The sequence below is a fragment of the Vigna umbellata genome, chromosome 9 (genome assembly GCF_029865625.1).
Source record: "Vigna umbellata cultivar VRB3 chromosome 9, Vumbellata_1.0, whole genome shotgun sequence".
NCBI lineage: Eukaryota > Viridiplantae > Streptophyta > Magnoliopsida > Fabales > Fabaceae > Vigna > Vigna umbellata.
In genome coordinates, this window is record NC_142173.1 from 50,483,954 (window position 1) to 50,501,135 (window position 17,182).

At 34.4% G+C, this 17,182-nt stretch overlaps 1 protein-coding gene across 17 annotated transcripts; it reads right to left on the bottom strand.

Annotated features, from left to right (window-relative positions):
• Positions 1–9,834: 9,834 nt before the first annotated feature.
• Positions 9,835–16,971, bottom strand: LOC148193802 (myosin-7-like). 17 transcript variants are annotated; one of them, XR_015782386.1, is made up of 9 exons: positions 16,524–16,971; positions 15,940–15,992; positions 15,722–15,781; positions 14,072–14,164; positions 13,467–13,653; positions 10,947–11,776; positions 10,421–10,519; positions 10,246–10,316; positions 9,835–10,124 (listed from the first exon to the last, which is right to left on the bottom strand). XR_015782386.1 is itself a non-coding variant. In XM_088099732.1 (7 exons), exons 4-6 carry the CDS (start codon positions 14,089–14,091, stop codon positions 10,951–10,953), a joined length of 261 nt encoding a protein of 86 aa, XP_087955858.1. In that variant the 5' UTR covers positions 14,092–14,164; positions 15,722–15,781; positions 15,940–15,992; positions 16,524–16,971; the 3' UTR covers positions 10,314–10,519; positions 10,947–10,950. The 17 variants fall into 17 exon arrangements, 1 of the variants encoding a protein (XP_087955858.1); XR_015782376.1 differs by lacking the exon at positions 9,835–10,124 and having other exon boundaries at positions 10,227–10,316; positions 10,947–11,004; XR_015782375.1 differs by lacking the exon at positions 9,835–10,124 and having other exon boundaries at positions 10,227–10,316.
• Positions 16,972–17,182: the final 211 nt, after the last annotated feature.

The following is a 17,182-nucleotide window of genomic DNA, read 5'->3' on the forward strand; positions in this document are numbered from 1 at the left end:
ATGATATCCAGACATACATCACCACCTGCTTTGGAATGGGGAAGGAGATATATTTTCTCCCTTATATACATGGGTAAGTGAAGTTTGTTAACTTCAACACATTCATTTATTAATTTTGGTATATGATTCATAAGTTATTACCAATTTCAGGTGTCATTGGCAACTACTTGTGATCTCCATACCGGAGAACACTGCTGTCTGGTTTTGTTCATTGCAGAAGTCTCCTCCCAGCCCTCTTAGACATGTAGTAGATTGGTAAGAATCTCAATGTTTCGACTTTTTTTTTATATAAATGTATGCTAAAGGAATTGCTTTTAATAGTTCCCTTGCAACACATATGATGTTATCTGGGAGATCTACTGCTACAGCTAAAAATCTTGCATGGGTTGCCCTTAAGGTTTGGTATTTTAGTCCATATACATTTGGTTCCATTCAATTGATGTTACTTAACATTTTATAATTATGATGATATATTGTAGTGTAATATACAAACGGGGTCATATGAATGTGGTTACTACGTCATGTTTTGGATGATAACCATTATTCGTGCACATTACACCAGTGGATGGGAAACGGTATTATTTAGGTTTCAATTTTATTTTCCCTATATTTTAGATTTCAAATACACTAAGTTAAATCATTGTATTTTATGCAGAGATTCAATAGGACTGCTCCAATTCCAGAGAAGTCACTTCAACTTGTGAGGAAATCACTGGCTAAATATGTAATTCATTTATATAATAGTATATACTAGATATTAGGATATACTAAGTTCTAAGTTTATGTTTCTAAGTTGTTTGATGTTTTTCTACATTATTATTAGTTTAACATTGTACATTCAGTTTGATTTATGCTTCAAACTTGATTTATGATTATAATTTGATTGATTTATGCTTATAAGAAGTTGATTTATGATTCAATTGAATGTACTTATGTTTTATTATAATTTTCATTCAAAATATACGTTTCTGGATTATTCTCGACTGTTCTGGCTGTAAATATATATGCAGGTCTGTTTCTGTTGTTGGGAATGTTGCAAAAACAGACCTTATTTTAAAAAAAACAAGGATATATGCCTCGGTTAGTGTCAAAACCGAGGTAGAAAAGCAACTTATGATCTCGGTTATGACCACAACAAAGGCCAAAAGTACTGCGTAAAAAAAAAAGACCTCTACTACCTCAGTTCAGACTACAACCGAGGCAGTAGGGTGGAAAAGCTACTTATGATCTCGGTTATGACCACAACAGAGGCCGAAAGTACTGCGTAAAAAAGAAAATACCTCTACTGCCTCGGTTCAGACTACAACCGAGGCAGTAGGGTGGAACATACGGCCTCGGTTCCCCTAACCCGAGGCAGTAGGATGGAACATACTGCCTCGGTTGTGGATGAATCGATGTCAAATCACCTCCCTTTATGCCTCAGTTCAAGCCGAGGCCAAAAATAGTACACTTTTTGCCTCGCCTGCATATGCCTCGGTTCGCGAACCGATGCTTATAACGAAAAACAACCGCTGTATTTTCGCCTGCCTGTACTAGTGTAAGGAAGAAGGAGACTTAGATCAACAAAGTAAGGGCTGAAAAACTTAAAGAACCAACCAACCTTTGCTGGAGAAAGAGGTAGGGGAGCTAATTCATTTCTTTACTTATGTTGATATATATATATATATATATATATATATATATATATATATATATATATATATATATATATATATATATATATATCGTATGACACCTTGCAATATTTAAACTGAAAGATGAGCTATGGTTTCTCTGTTCTGGATCCTTGTAGCTGTATAACCATATAATCTGCAAACTCTATGTCTCTGCACGAAATTTTGTTGAAATGAAGAAAGACCATACCTCATGCATGGGTCTCATTTATTTAATAAAACTTCTCTCACTAACCATACCTTGTAGTGAATCTTTGTTGCTGCCATAAAATAGTTTAACCGTGGCATGTTGTCTAATTATCAATTCTTTAATAAGAAAAGTTGTAGCATGTCATTTCTTTTGCTCTGTCCTAAATCAGAGAGTATGGCTATGATGAAGATACCCGTGGAGTAGATAAACATCCTAAGAATCATTGAAAGTCTAAACCAACATGTCAGATTTTATAAATCCTGCTGCTGAATTTTTTTCATTATTTAAAGTAGAGCTTTGCATGAGACCATACCTCACGGTTCTTCTTACTTGAAAGAAAACGTTGTAGCCCATTAAAGGTACTAGATTCTGGCCATTTTAGATTAAATATGAATTCTTTAATAAGAATGAGGCCATGCCTTATTACTTAAATGCCAAACTGTTATCTATGTGAAAAGGGCCAACCCTACGTATAAGCACCATAGAACAAAGGATTTAAGCCTTATAGGAAACTTGTTTAATCATGTGTTTTAGAATTTTATTTAATCACTTCTCTAATTTGGCCTTGGAAATCAGATTTGAAACCATGGAAACCCTCTCATTTGTATTGTTTTAATTGAAGCAAAAGTTCAATTTTTTTTTTGTTATAATTAATCTACCTGTGAGTCATGTACACCTGTCTAGGAAGCTCAGAAAATGCTGATTTTCATAATTTCACTGCAGTTAGTACAGTGGTCCAAAAACTTTAATTCCGGTGTCTAAAGAAAGCTTATTGAGTCTATTTTCTAACGCAAAAAGAACCATATTATTTGGAATTATTTGGAGAGAGTAATAAACAAAACAATCAAGAAAGGTCATAGCTGAAAATACAGAAAAACGTGAGGAAAATGTTTACTTTAAAAATTTTACTGCAGCTGATCCTTTAATCCAAAAATTACGAGTTAGCATTCATATGAAAGTTTTTGAAGTCTAGAATCCAACAAAACAAGAACCAACTCATTCGGAGTTCTATAGAGAGAGTTACGGGTGAAACATTAAGCGAAGGAAATTGACAGCAATTTGTCTTGAATGTGATTTCTGTATTTAATGCAAGTTGGCATGTACTTTATTTTCGTGGGATTTAATTAGATAGCCTTTAAGAATTTTATAGTCTTATCGTGTATAATCAAAAATATGTTTATGCTTTATCTCGGTAGTTAAAAGGATAATTTCCTTTTGCCTATATAAGGCGATAGGTGGATACGAGTTCTGTCATTTTACCCTTTTGATGGAAATACAAATATCTAGCCCGTAAAATTCTAACTGATGTTGAGTATTATGCTTGGTGAATGGATGTTACTCACCAATGTTTTTACTCGTAAGTCCTTGAAGAACTGGGAAGATATGTCTAAAGCGGTGTGTGGAGGACGACTCTTATCCGCGGTCCAATAGCTGCGTGTGAAGGACCAGTGTCCAATAGCTGCGTGTGAAGGACAAGAACCGAGTTAGGTCCAATAGCTGCGTGTGAAGGACCAGCGTCCATTAGCTGCGGGTGCAGGACAAAATCAATAGGTCTGATAACTTTGAGTCGTGTCCGAAGAAATTTCCTTGTTCTGGTTACCTAGCTTTACATGATATAGTACAAGAGGATAAAAAAACTTAAATTCACTTATGAATAAATTGCCTAATCAATTACAATTATGGTATTAAGTTCTTTCGGCAGAGGTGTTACGATCTTATTAATATGCTATTAATATTATCAGATGTTTATAGTGTGTACGCTTATCTGTAAATTATTATTTTTATGGTTATGGTTAGCTTACCCTATTTGTGTGGTTACGATGATCGTATAACGCATATCGTTATACGGGAGTAGATGATGTTCCAGGTGAAGCTGAAGAAGTTTAGAACAAGGAGCGTGTTGGGAAATTTACATGGAAATTTTAAAGTGTGAAAATAAATTGTTGTGAAGTATTGTATTTTAAGCAGACTTTTAATTTGTTATGGTTTGTAATTTTAAAACAACTTTTAATATTCGGTTTGTAATCCAATAATTACTCTGTAATTCTTTGATGTATTTTCTTCAGTAATAATATTAAATGTTGTGCCTTTAAATGTAAATAATTATTTTGAAAAAAATTTCTGTGACATTCCGAGAAGGGGTGTTACAGTATTTACTTTGGTTAATTAGCTTTTAATTTGGTTAGGAGATTTAAGAATAGACATGATTAAACACAATCGAATTTGATTGAGCATGTACTTTGGTTGAATTCATTGTGAATAATCTAGAAAGGTCTTGCCTTTGATTGAGAATCTACTTTGGTTAACTGCACAATTGCCCTCAAATTAATTGAAAATGTACTTTAATTAATTTGAAACTTAAACAATAATCAATTGAACAATGATCTCTGGATAACCGATGATGAATCTATCTTGGGAAAGTAGTGGAATTAGTCTATTTCATCAAAATTGTTTATATGTTTCCTCTTTAAATATTCCTTAAACATTAACTTCATTTAGTTTCTCACTTTTATTTTTTAGCATTGCATAACATTCATAAGAGTCAAATATTGAAAAGCAATTTCGTATTCGTTGGGAGATGACTTAGGGTTACTTAACCCTATCTACTTTCTTGAATACTACTTGACAATACTGAAGTTTCCTTAAAAAGTAGTATTAATTTGATAACTTCATCGGCAACGTATCAACTTCCTAGTGGACGAGAGTGAGAGTTCATGGATAACGTTCCCCACCTCTCAATTTAGGACCAGGAGTTTGTTGGATAACATTCCCTAAGTTTTCTGGACGAGACTTTGTCGCTCAGTTTTTCGACCTAGGAGTTCGTTTTGGAACTTCCTAGTGGACGAGAGTGTCAGTCATCGGAGACGTCCATCACCACTCGGTTTAGGACAAGAGTGAAAGTTCACAGAACGTTCCTCATTGCTCCATTTTTCGACCTAGGAGTTCATTTTGGAACTTCCTAGTGGACGAGAGTGTCAATCCTCGGGGATGTCCATCACCGCTCGGTTTTTCGACCTAGGAGTTCGTTTTGAAACTTCCTAGTGGATGAGAGTATCAGTCCTCAGGGACGTCCATCACCGCTCGGTTTAGGACGAGAGTGAGAGTTCACAAAGAACGTTCCTCACCGCTCAGTTTATGACCAGGGGTTCTCAGATAGTGTTCCTTGGGTTTTATGGACGAGAGTAAGAGTTCACGGAGAACAGTTCCCTGGATTTTGTGAGATGGTCCGAAGAGTAGAATGGTTGAAGACTTAATGTCAAATTTGGCTAAAGTATCTGAGGCCATGGAAGGCTGAGTAATTGAGGCCGTAAGGTCGAATACCTGTGATACTTGTGAGGCCGAGTGGCTGAATACTTGTGAGACCGAATGGTCTAATACCTATGAGACCGAGTGGTTTGTAGAGGCGTTGGGTTATGTGTCATCTCACTATTTGCTTCCCTTCTTTCTCGATCGTTCGGGTTGGTGTGGTGGGGTGGTTATTGATTATGACTTGCCTCCTGGCCGTTATCGCGGTTACATCTCGTGCGGCTGTAGACACCGAATGTTGAACAGACTATTCGGCATGAGCGCGTTCCTCCCTCGGTGCCCAATCTCCTCTTCGTGCTTCTGTTGCATCTCCTAAAATAGTGCTTGCACTTGCGCCTGCATCTCTTTCATCAACTCTAGAGAGCGTTGTTGCTCCGACATATTTCTCTTGGTTACTATTGGGTTTCTTCAACTTCTCTCTCGGCCCCATGGTGGGCGCCAAAATGTTTCGGTAGGGATTTGTGTAGGGTTGAGAGATGTACGTTTCTGAAGTAATCTTCCTATCCTTCGAGCCTTAATCGCCTATACCGCTTGGTTGCACTCTTGACGGGTGGGGGGTGTAACTTCAAAAGGGCACTCCGACACTCAATTTAAGAGCGATTTAGTGAATTGTTTATCACAATTGAGTATTTGAGTTCTGATCGAACGTACCTGGCTTTTGACCCTGTCATTATATTTGTAAGTTTTTCATAGATCAAATAAAAGCAATCCTACCTTGAGATTTGGTTAGTTACTCATAAACGGCTTATCAATATCTCTAATAAGATATCTTTGATTATTTTATCGTCTACTAGACTATTGGCCCAATAATAACTTAAATGATGACTCAATTATGACCCAACATTGTTGATGTAGTGGATGGACGGAACAATCATGAATGTTAACCGTTAGGTATTATATACCATACAATTCTAATTAGGACCACTATATGTTGACAATGTAGTTATAACAACAATTTGACAACGTATACGTGTCAAAAGACTATTGGGTCATTTAAAATATTTTTTTTGTTAAAGTTGACAGGTAAAGGTTAATGAATTTGGCTTCCAAAAATGCCCTTCTCATTTTCGTTTTCATTCTCCCTCCACTATGCATTTTGGTTTTCATTTTGTGTATGTGCTTTCTCTCCTTTCTCTCTTTCTCTCTCACAAAGCAAGCTTCATTTTCTTCGGCGAGGCAATCTGGTGAGACTCTGGTGAAGCAATGGAAAGCTCCAGTACAAAGGTATTTTCTTTCCCCTTTCCATTTTCCATTTTTCGTTTCCCATTTTCCATTTCCCCTTTTTTCCTTTCCCCTTACTCCATTTTCATTTGTTTTGGATGTACCCATTTCCATTTTGAGTTCGGCCGTTGGTTATTGTTTTATTTTTCATGCAGTTGAATGTGCGTCATTTATTCAAAACCAAATTTGGTGGAAGTATCCCTTATGAAGCATCCAACATCAACACTATCTTTGAAGGCGAGGGAGGCATTCCCATGAACCAAAATAATATGTCCACGCGAATGAAGGAAGCTGGACGCAGACGTTTCAAGAGTCGTGCGCTAAGAACTTTGTACAAAGGAACTGGTTTGAAACAGTAATGATGTTTATATTAAATATTTATTAAGAATAGAAGAAGATTTTTGAACATTTTGTAGATGTAAATTGATTGTAAGTAATATTGACAATTATAATAAATATGGAGAAATTGATTTGAATTGATGATTCTGATAATTTGTGCAAATAATTGTTGAAGTAATTGATGAGTGATTTTAATCATCAATTGTGTTGTTTATTGCATAGAGAAGATCATAGTACATTGCACTTAAAAGGAAAGAGACCATATGAGTGTTGGGACGAACGTAGGTGAAGTCCCTCACCATTGTTGTGTCCTTAAGGGTGCCTTTTTAAAATTTTCTTAATGGATGAAACTTCTTGGTCATGCTTCTTGTTGTCCACTTCATTGTGGATGAAAAACCCAATTTGGGTGTTTTCAATAAGTAGGTGAAGTCCTACCGCATTTTAGCCAACACATGTCGTGGTAATCGATTACGATGTCCCAAAAACAACGTTTTTCTACGCTTCCCAAACGAGTTTACTTTCAAGTTGTTGTCTCATGTTTCTTATATTATTCTAATTTATTTTATTTCTTTATAAAATGTCCATAATTCAAGGTAAAATAGTAGTATAATTAAGGTGTGATGTGATTCTACTAGCACAAGCCAAACACTTATATGGACTTCACCTACCTTGGTTTAAACACCTATACGAACTATTTTGTCCACAAATGAGTGGGGTAAATTGTGTTTTGATGCACTTGACACCATCAATGATCAACCACATGAGACATCCATGCAAAAACTGGAAAAAATCACCCATAAGGACATAAAAATAACCTTGGGGAGTCAAGTTCTCCCAACTGGGGAGTACAGTTGAAGTTTCTATACAAATGATCCTGTTTCCTCTGGTAACCGATTACAGGGGTCTTGTAATCGATTGCCAGAGGAAAAAGGGTCATTTGTACAGAAACTTCAACTGTATTCCCCAACTAGATGATCACTACTCCCCATGGTGGTTATTGCTCTATTTTTGTTGAATTTTTCATTTTTTGAGATGACTAAGTGAGTTTAATGTTATTGGGTGTGCTCCTTGCAACAATAATGAGGTTAGGTCATTGATTTCTTCAAAAAAAAAGTCCATTTAGGTAGTTTTCTCCAACTGAGGTGAGGTGCATGACCATTGTTGTAACACCCCTTCTCGGAGTCTCATAGGAAAATTTTTCATTTTATTAATTAAGAAATATGTCATCTAATGTTGTTACAATGCACAAATTTTAAAAGGCATTTTCAATAAATAATAGATCTGTCAACAAGAAGGAAAGATATACGTATAAGATAACATGTTAACTTTGACCTTTACTGACTATTTTAATCATAACTTTTTCCACTGATCTCCAAATGATGTGATTCTTTTTTTATTAGAAAATAGACTCAAAAATATTTCCAATGATTAATAATTTATAATTTTTGGACATCTGAGTAGGTGCAGTTAATTCCTTAAAGTTAAAATTTTATATATTTCTACCACCTCTGACCTTTGCTAGTTGTTTTGCTCATAACTTTCTCCACCGAACTGCAAATGAGTTGATTCTTGTTTTGTTGGAATATAGACTCAAAGATCTTTCAAATGATAACTAACTCATAAATTTTAGACCACTTTAGTAGATGCAGTTAATTTCCCAAAAACAATGTTTGTCTAAGCTTCCCAAACGAGTTTACTTTCAAGTTATTGTCTCATGTTTCTTATATTATTCTAATTTATTTTATTTCTTTATAAAAGGTCCATAATTCAAGGTAAAATAGTAGTATAATTACGGTGTGATGTGATTCTACTAGCACAAGCTAAACACTTATATGGACTTCACCTACCTTGGTTTAAACACCTATATGAACTATTTTGTCCACAACTGAGTGGGGTAAATTATGTTTTGATGCACTTGACACCATCAATGATCAGCAACATGAGACATCCATGCAAAAACTGGAACAAATCACCCATAAGGACATAAAAATAACCTTGGGGAGTCAAGTTCTCCCAACTTGGGAATACAGTTGAAGTTTTTGTACAAATGACCATTTTTCCTCTAGTTATCGATTACAGGGGTCTTGTAATGATTACTAGAGGAAAAAGGGTCATTTGTACAAAAACTTCAACTGTACTTCCCTACTAGATGAACACTGCTCCCCATGGTGGTTATTGCTCTTGTTTGTGACTTTTTGTATTTCTTGTGAATGGGTGACTTAGTTCCATGTGAATGAATGTGTTCCCTGCACCAATGAACACATTAGGCCATTGAAAATATGGCAAAAATGTGATGGATCTTATCTAGCACTATGTCAAAAATGGCTTTTTATATCTATTAAAAAAGGCTTTTTACACCGATTTTCGAATAGGTATAGTAGCAGGGGGTATAAAAGTTTTTCGTTCTTTTATACCGGTTCTAGAACCGGTGTAAAAAATTTAACTTTTACACCGGTTCTATCTAAAACAGATACGAAAATTTGATATTTTACACCTGATGTTTCTGGACAGGTATAAAAAGTTCTGATAGAACAAAACTCACTTTTATACCAGATGCGACTAAAATAGGTATAAAAGAATTTCACTTTTATACCTAGTGATTTTATAACCGGTGTAAAAAGTTTTTTTTTTCTTTTTAATATTTGATTTGTATGTGCTACTATCAATATCCAAACCTGCATAAAATTTAATTCCAAAATATAGTCTAAATAATCAATAATGAGCCAAATAATCAATATTATTTCTAATATAAAATTTAATAATAATGATTCGCTTATAGATATTCTTTTTTTCAAAATTATATTTAAGGTTTAACTAAATTTTAGTTACCTTTTAAATTTGGATATGCGGGAGTGAATTATTTTATAATTTATATGTAAATAATATAATATTTTAATTTATATTTGTATTTTTATATGAATATTTTCTTGTCATTATTTTAGGAACTCTATGACTAATACCTTACAGGTGAGAATTCAAGCAAATTTTTATCTTAAGTAATTCAAATGAATTATATTTGTAGAACATTTTATAATTTCAAACAGAATCTGGTTTCTAACTTATCAAGATAATTCTACTTATAAATGTAGAACATTTTATTTGCAACCTCTTTGCAACAGTAGAGAAATATACACTTTGAAAGTAAGCCAAATATTCAAGTATTATTCTTCATATAATTTCTAACTTTTATTTACTTATTAAACACTATATATTAATAAAGATGTGGCAACTTCAAAGGCATACAAAGTTGAAAGATCAAAAGAATAATTCTTTTTATTAGACTTGAAAATTTTCTAATAGAAAAGAATATCTTATTGTCAAATGCTACTTTTGTAGATATCCTTCTAGTTCTGCCAAACCTGATTTTATATATTCTCCATGTTTGAATGTGCAGCCTTCTCCATGCAAAAGAATGCTGGAGAACATAACATTTCCAATTAACAAGTCAACCCAGATGCAATGCCTATAATTAGTCCATTACTGTAAAAAGGATTGAATGAAACAAAACATGTTTACCTATTAAAGAGTTCCACATTGATGTATTGAAAAATTTGATTAAATAGCTTTTGAACTAGAACAGTAGGGACCTGGGGCAAAACATAAAATCAGTTTGCTCTATAACATTAAAAAGGACTTGGAAGTCAAGGGCTGTACAGATACCAATTCACTGTACTGTCAAACCTTCACATACATAGTTTTCTTTCATAATCTTGAGATATTTATTAAGGCATTCCATAATGCTGAGCCAAGAACCAGCTTGTTGATTGTTGTCATTTGATTCTCTATCTGCCTGAAGTCATATTATCATACGTAAGTGGAATAAGCATAGTGAAAGTGTAGATACACTTCTTTTTAAGTACTTTTGAGACAGAAAAAAGAAAGTAAACTTTTTCAAAAGTTAATTTGCAGAAGTTATCTTAGCTTCTTCAAAACATTATTTCCGTTTCTTCTTCTCCTATAAATGCTTAAGGTGAAATTTATCTAAATAGATCTATAGTCAACTAAATTAAGTGGAATAAGCATAGTGAAATTGACACACTGTAGATTCTCACTACAAGAAAAAATTGAATTACATACCGACAAAATCCGTATATAAAGCCCAAAATCCGTATATAACACTTGGTTACATACGACTTATATACGGACAAAAATCCGTATATAAAACTATCGTATAGTGAAATCCGTATATAACTGCTTTCACATTAAAAATGTCTCACCTTCTCAATAAAATCTGTCAGGAGAAATAACAGGTCCATTGGGTAAGGTCTTACCATCCTGCAAATATATGAACTTTTAGTATCACCTAAAGGTAGGGAATGTACAAGCTAACAGATATAATTCTGCTTTGAATGATATATTATTCATAGTTTTTCTCCTCTTCTTGAAACCAAATCAGAGGATAATTTTCTTGGTAATTCATATTTTATACAATTTGATTTCATAAAGTAAGGCTACACACTAAAGCTACTTTTTTATTACAAGCCACAAAAAATTATACTAAATACAGGTTCACCACAATCGACATATACCTCATTGCACCAAAACTAAATAGACAAGTATAAAATATGCAACCAAACGTATGAAGAAGAGTCAACATAATCAAAATTCTCAAATCAACTTTAGGATGGGAAGTTTGGAAAGATTTGTTAAACAAAGATGCTGAGTTAAAAGGCTAAAATATCTTATTATATAAAGATGAGGAACCCAAAACTTTCATGTTCGACAGAGTAGACAACCCAATTTTTATGTTGAATCTAGCCTACTTGGGTTGTACTGCTACGCCATTTCTCCAGGTAGTCTTAATTATTTATAGCTGATATAGAAAAGAAATTTAAGGTAAAATGGCTTATTAATTAATGACCAAGTTCCAGATAACAATCTTAGTGGGGTGAGGTGCTCAGAACAAAATAACCTTAAAGATCATTCTATTTTTCCTGTACATTCCTTTCAAAGATAGCCTTAAAGTAAACAACTAATTCTCCTGAGATTGATGACCACAACGGGTACATGTAAAGAAAGTAGTTTGTCCTTCATCTGCTGATCTCATCTGAAAATAGAATGATTGAAATAAATAATTCTGGACTATAAATAAGGTTCAGATCAAATTTCCAAATATACATTATAAAGTCTAACGATACCTGTCGTGGTGAAGCAGTAGCCTTCAAAACAGAAATTGGGAGAAAGTGATGCAAACCAATCTCTCCCCATTACATAACTCCATGAACATTCATACAATCATTTCATCAAAAACCTAGACTGCATTTAAGCTTCTCTTATGAATTTCATCAAACATATTCGTAGAGTTTGTTTCTCTTCACATTTTAGGTACTGTTATAGGTTGAATTAGTTTACAAATAGCTAATATCCACATTTTATACATTCTCATCACTCTATACATAACATTTGCCTTTTAGAATTAGAATAGAAGAAAACAAGAAATAGTCTTGCGTTTGTGACTCATTCAATAATATTCTCAATCACAAAACACATAAAAAAAATACCTTAAAAGCCCTCTGAATCTTCCCTAAACGCAACATCGGTAATGTAAATATCATTGTATGAAGGCCTGAAGGCGCGATTTAAACTGTAATGAGGCACCTCCGGTGAAGAAACGCAGCGGAATGATGTAAATTGGGAAGAGAACTCGAGACCAAGAGCCGAATCAGTGGAGAATGAAAACAAACCCTGAGAATCCATGAATACTCCAAAAACGGAGAGGATTCGACGCGAAGAACCCTAAAACCCTAGGTTGACGAAGGAAACCTAAAATGGATCGATTAATCGGTGTAAATGATGCTAATCGAAGAATCAATCGGTGGAAAGGCTTTTAATCGATAGAAAAGAGGATTTAATCGGTTGAAAATGAAGAAAATGGTGAAAAGAGGTTGGAGCCCTAACGAGAGATGTAGATCGACTAATGAATCGGTAGAACAAACGTTCTATGGTTGCAAAGGCTATGGAAAAGCTAAATATGAAAGAAGAAGAAGATTGTGTGAAGAGAAATGGCTTGCGAATGAGGAGCTCTCGAGTGGAAAGAGGAAGCTCGAGGAAGACGAAATGTGAAAGATGAGAGCAAACCTGAAAGGAAGATAGCGTTCAAGACGAAGGAGAAAATCCACAAGCACGCACTGATGAAAATGAAGAAAAAGCTCGAAGGAGGGATCAAGAAGTTCACGTCGAATTGAAGGAGAAGCATGAGGAGGAGTAAAGATGGGGAAGAAGCTTAGAGAAGAGAGAAAAGTGAAGAAGGTTAAGGAAAGAGGGTTCGAGGAAAAAGGGTTCGAGGAAAGAGGCTGAAACTTTGATTTTTCTTTTAAATAATGATTTTTCAAATCCGTATATATTATCAGTAGATAAAACTTGTTTTTAGTTATATACGGATTACAACAACTACATATGGATTTTATCCTTCGAAAATCTTCCCGCCATCACGCGCTAAAATTATATACGGATTTTATATACAAATAGTCAGTAGATAAAAATCCGTATATAATATCCGTATATAATTTATTTTTCAAAATCTGTATATAAAATCCGTATGTAATATCTGAATTACATACGGATTATAATCCGTATATAAATATCTGTATGTAAATGCAATATTTCTTGTAGTGTCTTGCTACCTCCACTTAATTCCACCTATGACACTAATCCTACCCCTATAATTTGCTGCACACAGGCACCACATGCATAGGAATACCAAAAAATCTTCCATAATAAATTACACAGCCCCATACCTTAATACAAGAAGAAAGCAGAGATGTCAAATCTGCCTTGAAATTTTCTTGAATGATTCCATATATTTTTTCCATGTAAGCTGCAAGCTGTTGCTTGAAAAGCAAAGCTGGATACTTGGCATCAACCTGATGCACTACATCAAAAGCACTGCTGGAAAGACTATTAGATGAGCGATGAGCGAAAACCCTGAGAAACAACATCAAATTCCATATAGTGAGTTTAGTGGCATTATCTCTATAATAATATTTATTAAAGTAAATACCATTATGTATAGGTGTATATTAAAATGATTTTGGGTATATTAAAATTGAAATTTTACTGATTTTGGGTAGCAATTCTTGCATAGTTTCCTTTTCATTTTCTTTGGCCTTTACTAGTATTGAACTTTAGACACTTACATGCTTCAGAGAAAAGTGTATTAGTATAGCATGCTACAGGCAATAAGGAGACAACCACATCCTATTGATAACCTTCATTCACATTTTAGGAAGTGGTGTAAGATTGTGTAGTGTCAGAAAGTATCAATTCAGAGTCACAGAAGTCATAACCACATTAAGCAAGAGATGCCAATTTACAATTATATGGAAACCTCTTTGAAACAAACCTGTTGTATAAAGCTTCCATCCAAACAACCAAATACGATAGGAGGATCGTCCGAAGTGGTCAGTTTTCCATCCTCTTGAAGCTCCAAAACCACCTGTTTGCAAAGGTGGATAAAATGATTAAGCAACAAGATAAATATCGCATGTCAACAAGTGAATCTTACTTATTATCAAAAGTAAATTTTATCAATCCAATTGGTAGATTTAATCTTTTTATAAAAAGTAGATCAAGTTTATAAGATAATATTACATAATTTAATAGCTTTTATGTAGTTTATTTTGCATAATAAAGCAGTTGAAAGTGTCTTTCTACAAAGTTTTGTACCTAGTATGAACTGATCTTATTCCTACGCACCAGTCAAGAAGGCTTTCTCCAATGTAGGGCAGTGGATTTGGGAAGGATGAAATTTACAGTCTTAAACTCTGGTCAGCCTCATGTTTTAAATTAGTTACAAAATAACAACATTCCACAATCAGTTCAAAATTAAAAGAATCATGTTTCCTTAACTAATATCTCTTACCTTTATTATAATCACCAAAACTATGGTTGCCAAAACCTCTAGAGATGCACATGAAGAAAATACATATTTCACTAACAAAATGGGCATCCTAATGACTTCCAAAACCACAAAAGAGGAGTTGTTTCCAGGAGTTGAACCCGTGACTTCCAAGTCCATAAGCAGCAAATTTACTGCTGTATCAAGGCTAAAACAAAATTAAATCCAAATTTCATGAAGCCAAGCAATCATTCAATCGTGTTTCTTTATCACACATTTTCTTAGAGAAATAAATCAATTCCCATGGCAGGTGGTTGAAATTTGCAAAGACAGTAAGGTCAAGTATGAGTTGGACAAGAAAAATGGACTTATAAAGGTGTGGTTTCGATTTTCATACTTTCATTCCCCTTCTTCCATTCCATATGCTTTGATGTGTTTGAAAAAGATGAAAGACTTTCTTCTAATGGGGTAGCATTATCATCTATCATTGTTGCCTGTCTGTACTAAAGCATAAATAACACACTAACGAAAGAGCTGAACAACTTAGGTTGATCGGGTTCTTTACTCATTTGTTGTCTACCCGCACAACTATGGCGTAATATCAAAATTTCCTATGTGTTTGTTGTTTTATGAGTAGAAGTTGTTATTAAACACATTTTCAAACTTGATTGATATTCCCATAATTGCTTGATTTTAAAGGGAACAAGCAAGATCTCTCCCACTATGGTCAAAAGATCAACATCATACTTAGCAAACTTAGGAAGCAAATCATGTTTTGCAGAAAACAGATTGGTCGGTAACTTAACTGGATATAACCTTTTATTTTTTATGGCAAGCAAACTTGACAAACTGAATTTTTGCATTTAAAACTAAAAGTGAACAGTAGAAAAGACTTGAAGTGGTTGCTAACATGTTGAGTACATTTTTTTTCTTTTCTATTTCAAAGGAGGCAGAGTATCATCATAGGCTCAGGAAATTGCTTCATATACCTTAAGACCTGTGACATCACTCAAAATTTCCAACCAGCCATTTTCACTTCGAAAATAGTATTCTCAACTATATTTCCCACAAACCATTTATAATATAAAGAAAATTGAAAATGAAGTTGGCAAGAGAATGAAAAATAAAGATATAAAAATAAGGAAAGAGAGTTACCAAGTAAACTAATGGTGCAAATTTCTTAATTCAGTAGCATGCAATTCCTTTCCACAAGTCCTGAAAACAAGTAAAAAGGATGCCAAAGAATGAATTTCAGTTAAGCTAAACAATTTTAAATCATTCAGTTATAGCATATTTTTCCAGTCTATTCCTTTAGCTCAATACCACGTCCAAGTCATGGGAATTTATATAATCAGTAGGAGATTAGTTCTTACTGTTTCATGCTGGTTAAATGTCTCTTTAAGACTGCTTCAACTTCTTCCTGAACCTGTAAAGAGACCACATATTTGATTCTGACATCAACTATCAGTAAAAGTGGAACTAACATTTATAAGATCAAAATCTAAGCACCCTACCTTAGATGAGAGAGAGAGAATTAACATAGGATATCTCTTAAAAAAAACACATCCAATTGTTCAATAATGAACTAGAAAGAGAATTCTGTTTTGCTGCATTACTGGACTTAACACTCATTGCACAATATGAACAGTACTTCATCTTGTTGATTCATTTATCTCAAAAATATCACAGCATGAATGCAACACAAGGTATCTGCAGCCTACAAAGCATGGTGTTACTCACAAACAATACTTTAATTGTCTCATTAAATTAATTCAATTATTCCAAGAAGCATAATCATGTCCAACTATCAAGAAACGCGCAAGAATATTAGACAGATCATATCTTCATGAAACAACATAAACAGAAAAGAACATTAAAAATTAGAAACATAAATAAATGCAAGTATAATATAATCCATAATGTTATGAAAGGTAAAATTTATGTCAATCTTCTTCACCAAGTTGTTGTAACTGTTCCGATCCTCCAGATCCTGCAACGTCTGTCAGCAGAATTAGCTTCTCGCGCCAAGCGTTGTAGCCAATTCTCCAGCGACAGTGTCGGCGTTAATGTTGTAGGGCTGTCCGGAATCTTCAACGGCAACGGCGACGGAGGTGACGACCGGGATGTGGTTGGTGTCGATGAGGGAGCAAAGGATTGTGGGGTCGACTCTGGCGACCTCGCCGATGAAGCCTAGATCGGCGACCTTGGGGCTGGGACGGGCGGTGAAGAGGCGGCCATCGAGGCCGGAGAGACCTATGGCAGTTGAACCAGGTTGGCAACCCGCATAAATGGCATGGTGGTGGCGGAGGCCGGAAGGGAAAGAGCGATGGGTGTTGGGGTTTGGTTACGAATGGAAAAGAGGGTTTGGCATTTAATATTACATTTTTGCCACCGCTTTATTTTTACACCGGTTATAAGTTTAATAGGTATAGACATATCTTTTTATTCTTGTTTTTGAAGATAACCGGTGTAAAAGTTTTTGTCATTTATTACAATTTTGCCACCTTATTATTTTTAATACCTATTTTATGTATAACCGATATAAAGGAACTTATATTATTTACGATAATGCCATCGCATCACTTTTTACACCTGATAGATTACAGCAGGTATAAA